Below are 7,827 nucleotides of genomic sequence, written 5' to 3' on the forward strand. Positions count from 1 at the left end.
ATATTTATCCAATCTCTATTCATATTTTCATATGTTTGTGTTGTATTTTTTTCTATATCGCTTTTAACATTTTAATATTCTTTTAAAAAATAATTTAAGATCTATTTTTTCCTTTGAAAAAGTGATAATATAAAGATTAATAATTAATTTTACTTTTAATGTTATTGCAAAATAAAAAAATGTGGAATCCACAAATACAATAAAATAAAATATGATGACACAGATGATGATATGAACTGAACACCCTAGATGAAAAGTGAACTTTCTAATTATTTATATATAGATTATTGTTTCAATACTCGCGAGGGTTTACACATATTATAGAACAAAAGTAACGGCCATCAACTTGAAGAATATAAGGAAGCTTGCATCTTGAAGAACACCTGAAGCAATGAGGTCTACAAATAGAAGTGTTGGGTACCACTACTCCTTTTGAGAAGTCGTCTAACGAAATGTGCCCTGGTATGTGATATGAGAAGTCTCCCACAACACACGAGACATGCAAAGTGATCCCACAAAGATTACATGCATAGGACCATTCCTTTGGATTTATTTTTGTTTCACATGCCTCACACCAAAGTTGACCATCTTCCTTAGTTTCACCGTAAGACAAGTAGAGAGGATGATCGTCGTACCTTTGATTCATTACCTTTCTAGGTAAAGTAGCACACCCGAAGTCCAACTGAAACTCACACTCATCACACCACAACGTACTTATGAAGACATGTGTTCTGTCACATGCAGAACATTTCTTACCCCTCTTAGAACTAAAGACTTCGTAGTATAAAGGATGTGGATGGCTTTCATGGAGAAATGGTTCAATTATTGAACTGCAACGTACATCTAGAGTGATACGACCAGATTTGTACTTGAAACCAGTGAAATACTGGTAACAAGCAAAACATTTTCTTCTAGAAGTATCTGTTTGTAGAGTGAACGGTGTGTTGTCGGAGACATTCCTTATCTTTTTGGGAAGACTAGCACATGTCTCATGTAGAATAAAGTCGCATCGCTCACAATCATAAAACGGCCCGTCATTGATTTGGGAGACACAAGCTTCACAAAGTTTGCTTTCGTGTATATTCTTACCAGCCTTGTTGAGTGTTAAATTATGGCCATGGCTGAAATGCTTTATATGATTCTCGTCTACCACTTCGAATGGCGCGAGTTCCTCTTCTTCTGGTGTTCCTTCGAGTTCTACTTTTTCCCACACACCATTCCTCGTTGCGCATCTTGCATGAACAGCATAGCTAGGACACTTTGAGCAAGAATAAGCCCCATAAAACCCATCTACTTTTTTCCGACAAACTCCACATGTCCAATTCCCGTGTCCAAGATGACGAGTGTAAGAGATGCGATGATTGTGACGATTGATATTTATCACGCGGGGTAAATCAATACAATCTCGATGAATCATGAAATTGCATTGAAGACAGAAATAAGGACTTCGATCACCTGCCGTCCCACAAGCATTGCAAGTAAAATTGACAAGTCTTGGAACAAGGTGGAGTTTATGCTCATGTGTCGTTGGGCTCACAACAGAAACTGGCGGTGGGTTTGCCATGCAATACTCCTTGCATATGGCGACATTACAAACATCGCAGTGGTAAACTTGATCACAGTTGTAAGATCTTCTGTCAAACTTCTTCCCACAAAGAAGGCAGTCTTCATCAGCATAACCTGGTGCTCCGTATCTGCACAACTCGAGCGGGTGTTTGGGATGAAAAGTGTGGTACACGTCTGGAATGATCCCGACACATTCCCAATGGAAGAGAACATTGCAAAAACGACATTCATAAAGTTTTTGTTCATTGATGTTGATATCCGTGTTGCAGACTTCACAATTGCGCTCTCTCTCTAGCAAGAATGTCTTTACCTTCTCAGAGAGTAGAAGTGGATGCTGATGCAGTTTGGAATTGTCAATAGAAGTAGGCAGCGATGAGAATGTGGATGAAATTGAGGATGGAGATGGAGGTCTTGCACAAACCAAATGGACATTGAAGTCGCAAATTGAACAATAATAACCAACTTCTGATCTATGTATACACACACTACAACAAAATTGTCCACAATCCAGGCTAAGCTTGAGAGGATGTTCGGGATGGGAAGGGTGGTTGATCTCCGGTACAGACTCGACGCACTCCTTGTGGAAGAGAGTATTACAACCTAACTCATTGCAAATGTAGCCACCATAAAAGTAACCGTAAACACCACATCCTTTACACGTGTCCATACAAACCCGATCAAAGACGAACAAAGGATGCTCGTGAACCGGTAACTCTACTTTTTCCATGGCGGATTGAGTTCCAAAGCAGACAAATCAAAGCTCTCTTCTCTTCTCTTGTGATATCATTAGTCGTCAAGAAAATGAGTTTTTTTCTTTAGTTTGTTAAATGGGAACAAGATTCGTGATATAACAATTTAATCTCTTAATCAAAAGAAAAAATATATATATATTTAAGTTGAACTCATGAAATTATTAGTCTACGCTAAAGATAAGAGACAACTGAGTCTGGCGACGTACATCGATACGTTGTAGGTCTAATTCATTTTAATACTCAACAGCCGTCTCTAGCTATGATTGTTATCTTGGTTATTAAATATTTCAATCCTGCACAATTCCTAACAACTACTTCATAGTTTATTGTATCATCGTACAATATAATCACCAAACTTGACTGAATCCAATATTAGTGATAAGGTTTTATTTTTGACCGTATTAGAGGCGTTTCATCACTTCTATATTCAACCTACCGTTTAAGAAAACAATGATTGAGGTCACGTTCGTTTACTAGTAGTCAGTGACTGTGACCATTGACCAATAACCAGTGGCTAGTAGCAGGGACTTCCGGACTTGTTTTGTTGTTTGTATGACATTCGCTAAGATTAATCGATGTGGTGTTCGTTTGACAGTTACTATTTCTTTTTAATCTGCAATTATTAAGTTATGAAAATTGATATTTAAATTAATCATTTAAATTTTATGGATTTCATGTCTAAGAACTAATTACCTATTTTTTTATAAAAAAAAATCAATTTACTAAATTGTTTTCATTTTATATAATAAATTGATTTATAAAAATTAATAAATTTAATTAGATTAATTTAATTTAACTTAGTTTTAGTTCTGTTTTTTTTTTCTTTTTTTTATATTGATTTTTTTAAAACTTTTTTAAAGTGAAGTTTCTTTTTGTAGTCGCTATTGTTTGTTTTTGCAGTTGTAGTCGCTATTCTGGCTGTGTCAAACGAACATAGCTTGATTCTGTATTAGTCACTGTGAAGGTAAGAGGACTATATAAAACCAACAAAGTCCCATGATCTTTTCGTTGGTAGTTAGTTCAGTAGTGAAAATAATATGACCCACAGTATGAAATCATTGATGTTGTAATAGAAAAGAAATCATGTGAAATCAAAAACAAGTCCAGAATTTAAATAAAACGACAAACAAATTTGTGGATTTTGGAACATTTGGAGAAAAAGAAAAAAAAAATATAGAAACAACACATAGTCACTTACTGCCATTGGTTACAAAGAGATAATGCAAGTGCATTATTAGTAATCCGACAATTCCCAAGGATCTTTATAACAGTCAAAAGAACAATAGTAATATTAAACACCATTTTCGGAAGAACGAAGAATATGAGGGAACTTGCATCTAGAGTTACACATGGAGCAAAGTGGTCTACAAATAAAAGTGTTCGATACCACTCTGTATGAGTCTTGTACCATTGAAATGGGTCCTGGCATTTGATAGAAGAGGTCTCCCACAACGCATGAAACATGCAAAGTGACCCCACAAACATCGCATGTATAGAACCATATCTTTGCGTCTACCTTTTTTCACACACATTACACCAGTAATCGCCATCCACATTGTTGTCATTATATGACAAGTAAAGAGGATGATCATCGTACCTTTGTTTCATAACTTCCCTTGGTAAAGTAGCGCACCTGAAATGCAAGCTAAATTCACACTCATCACAACATAACATATGCCGGAACATGTGTGGTTGATAACTTGTAGTTGTGTCGCAAGCATCATTGTTATTGTTGTCATTATATGACAAGTAAAGAGGATGATCATCGTACCTTTGTTTCATAACTTCCCTTGGTAAAGTAGCGCACCTGAAATGCAAGCTAAATTCACACTCATCACAACATAACATATGCCGGAACATGTGTAATTGATAACTTGTAGTTGTGTCGCAAGCATCACACTTAGAGTTGCATATCGACTTGTAGTATAAAGGATGCGGATGACTTTCGTAGGAAAATGGTTCAAATATTGAACCGCATCGTACATCCATAACTTGATCATCACGAGCTATATACGCAAAACCAGTGAAATATTGGAGACAAAGAGTACACTCTTTTATTTGGCCGAAAGAATCCTTGCTATCGCTTGTCTGAAGAGTGAAGGGTATATTGCACAAACATGCCTTTTCTTCCTAGGCATAACAGCACATGCTTGATGTATAATGAAACTGCATTGCTCACAACTATAGAACGGATCAGTATTGATCTGGAAGACGCATGCTTCACAAAGCTTGCTTTCGTGGAGAATCCTACCATTCTTGTTGAGTATTAAATCATGATCATGACTCATGTGCTTTATTGTTTTCTCGTCATCGTCAATCACTTCAAATGGTGGAACTTCTTCTTCTTCGGGTGTTCCTTCTAGTTCAACCATATCCCATACATCTTTTCTAGTTGCACATAACGAATGAACAACATAATTGGGACATTTCGAGCAAGAGTAAGCCCCGTAGAACCCATCCACCGTTTTACGACAAACTCCGTGTCAAGGATACGCCGTATCATCCCTCTTTAATACTGTAATATCTGATTGTATCTCATATGAACATTCCTTACATGTACCACCCTAGAGTCTCCTCCTCTGTTCTAGTATATATTCTCCTATGTAATCTCTTTGTATAATATACGAAATACCTTTCTCTACATGGTATCAAGAGCCACAACGATACCCTATAAAATTTTCTTTTCTTCCGCCGCTTTCTCTCTTTCTCTGTTTTTCTCTTCTTCCTCATTGTCTTTATCTCTGTTTTTCTCCATGGCTGCTGAAACAGTCGACGTTTCTCAATCTGTTCTTCACGTTAACATGAGCAACATCACAAAGCTCACCTCTACCAATTACCTGACCTGGAAAGTTCAGGTTCACTCCCTCCTTGACGGGTATGATCTTGCCGGCTTTCTTGATGGTTCCACTGGAAATCAGGTTACGCCGAATCCTGCATTTGCAACATGGCGCCGCCAGGACAAACTCATTTATAGTGGTTTACTCGGTACTCTCTGTTCCTCTATTCAACCACTGGTGTCCACAACCACTTCTTCCAAAGACATGTGGAAGACGATTGCTGCTACCTATGCAAGTCCCAGCTGGGGACACATCCAACAACTTCGGATTCAACTGAAGCAAGCCACCAAGGGTGACAAGACTATTGACGACTACATTCAAGGATTCATCATCCGCTTTGACAAACTCGCTCTCCTCGGCAAACCTGTTGACCATCAGGAAAAACTTGAGTACATTTTTGAAGGCTTAGCAGAAGATTATAAATCTGTGGTGGATCAAATCGAAGGCCGTGAAACTCCCCCTTCTATTCCTGAGATTGTGGAAAAACTTCTCAACCGGGAAGCTAAACTGCTGGCTGCTTCCTACTCTGCTTCGCGACCTGGTCCGATCACCGCTAATGTTGCCTCCTCCGGACACCGACCCTATCAAGGCAAACACCACTCTCGTCAACAACAAAACTGGAACAACAAAAACAACAATCAATACTCATCCTCTCGCCAGGACAATCGTGGCACCAAAGGATATCAAGGTAAGTGCCAGTTATGTGGTATTTTTGGTCACAGCGCCAAACGGTGTCCGCAACTCCACGCAAATCAGACTGGATCCTCCAATGGCTTGCTCCCGTCTCCATTCCTTCCATGGCAGCCACGCGCAAATCTTTCCATTGCTCCTCGTCCGTCATCTGATCCGTGGATCATGGATAGCGGTGATACTCATCATATGACAAGTGATCTTCACAACTTGTCTCTTCATCATCCATATAACGGTGGCGACAGTGTCACTGTTGGTAACGGTTCAGCCCTTTCCATCTCACACACTGGTTCACTCTCCCTACCTTCCTCTCACCGACCCTTAACTCTCAATAATGTTCTTTGTGTCCCTAACATTCATAAAAATCTTATTTCTGTCTATCGTTTGTGTAACGCTAATAACGTTACGGTTGAATTTGCCCTTGCTCATTTTCAGGTGAAGGATCTGAGGTCGGGGGTCCCGTTGCTGCAAGGCAAGGCTAGAGCTGAGCTATACGAGTGGCCTACTTCTCCATCTCCTGTTACTTCGTTGTTTGCTTCCTCCTCCATCAAACCTTCCATGGCCGATTGGCACTCTCGCTTAGGCCATCCCTCTTCCTCTATTCTTCAATCTCTTGTCTCCACTTTTTCTTTTCCTTGTTCCCAATCTCTCTCTTATAATAAATTTTGCAATGATTGTGCAATCAATAAAAGCCATAAGCTTCCATTTTCTCAAACTTCAATCACCTCTACTCGTCCTCTCGAATTTATCTTTACAGACGTTTGGACCTCTCCTGTTCTTTCAATTGACAACTATAAATATTACCTCGTTCTCATAGATCACTACACTCGATATACTTGGCTATACCCGCTAAAAACCAAATCCCAAGTACGTGAAACCTTCATACCATTCAAGTCCCTGGTAGAAAATCCATTCAACACTCGCATTGGCACCTTATACTTCGATAACGGAGGAGAATTCATTGCCCTTAGACCGTTTCTATCCTCTGCCGGCATCTCCCGTTTCTATCCTCTGCCGCCGTCATATTGTGGAAACCGGTCTATCTCTCCTATGTCAAAAGCTGACATGCCTAATACCTACTGGACATACGCGTTTGCCACGGCGGTTTATCTCATCAACCTTCTTCCCACGCCAGTTCTTGACATGCAGTCTCCGTCTCACATACTCTTTGGTGTTACACCGAACTACTCAAAGCTTCGCATCTTTGGGTGTCTCTGTTTTCCCTGGCTTCGACCCTACGCAAATCACAAGTTGGACAATCGTTCTGCTCAATGCATCTTTTTGGGTTATTCACTGACTCAAAGCGCCTATCTCTGCCTACAACCAAGCTCGGGTCGTGTATATGCATCACGCCATGTCAGATGAGAACAGTTTCCCTTATTCCACTCTAATCACCACAAAATCCACCGTCCCTATCGCAACTTCGAGTGTCTCCAACCCACCCATTTCAGTCATCCCTTCCAATCCGCCACTCGTAACGCCACAGCTACTACCACCGGGACCACCGAGCTTTGATCTTCGCCCAGGTATGACATCGACAAACTCAATTGAAAAGCCGATTCGATCAGGTTCTGACTCCATCGGATCTGTTTCGAGTCCTAGCAACACCTACGATAGCGAAACCCAACACACATCACCTATCCGGCCCACTAATAATCTTATATCACCCAATCAGGCCCAAACAGATACAAGCCCACAATCTTCTTCCTCCTCACAAGCCCAACAACTATCCACATCCTCGCCCTCTAGCTCATCTCAAGCCCAACAACTATCCACATCCTCGTCCTCTAGCTCATCTAATAGTACTGAATCCCCGCAACCATCTCCATCACCGTCGCCGGAACCTGTTCCACCACCGCCCCAAAACCGACACAATATGACAACCCGTGCCAAAAACAACATAACCAAACTTAAGTCTAAACTCAATCTTTCAGCCGCCCTTACAACATCCATTCCTCCTGAGCCATTGACCGTGAACCAGG

General features: G+C 40.2%; 1 protein-coding gene across 1 annotated transcript; it reads right to left on the reverse strand.

Moving 5' to 3' along the window:
- LOC104698924 lies at positions 293-2,402 on the reverse strand. Its single transcript, XM_010414299.2, has one exon. It carries the CDS (start codon positions 2,291-2,293, stop codon positions 293-295), a length of 2,001 nt encoding a protein of 666 aa, XP_010412601.1. The 5' UTR covers positions 2,294-2,402.

Source organism: Camelina sativa, chromosome 6, assembly GCF_000633955.1.
Source record: "Camelina sativa cultivar DH55 chromosome 6, Cs, whole genome shotgun sequence".
Lineage (NCBI taxonomy): Eukaryota > Viridiplantae > Streptophyta > Magnoliopsida > Brassicales > Brassicaceae > Camelina > Camelina sativa.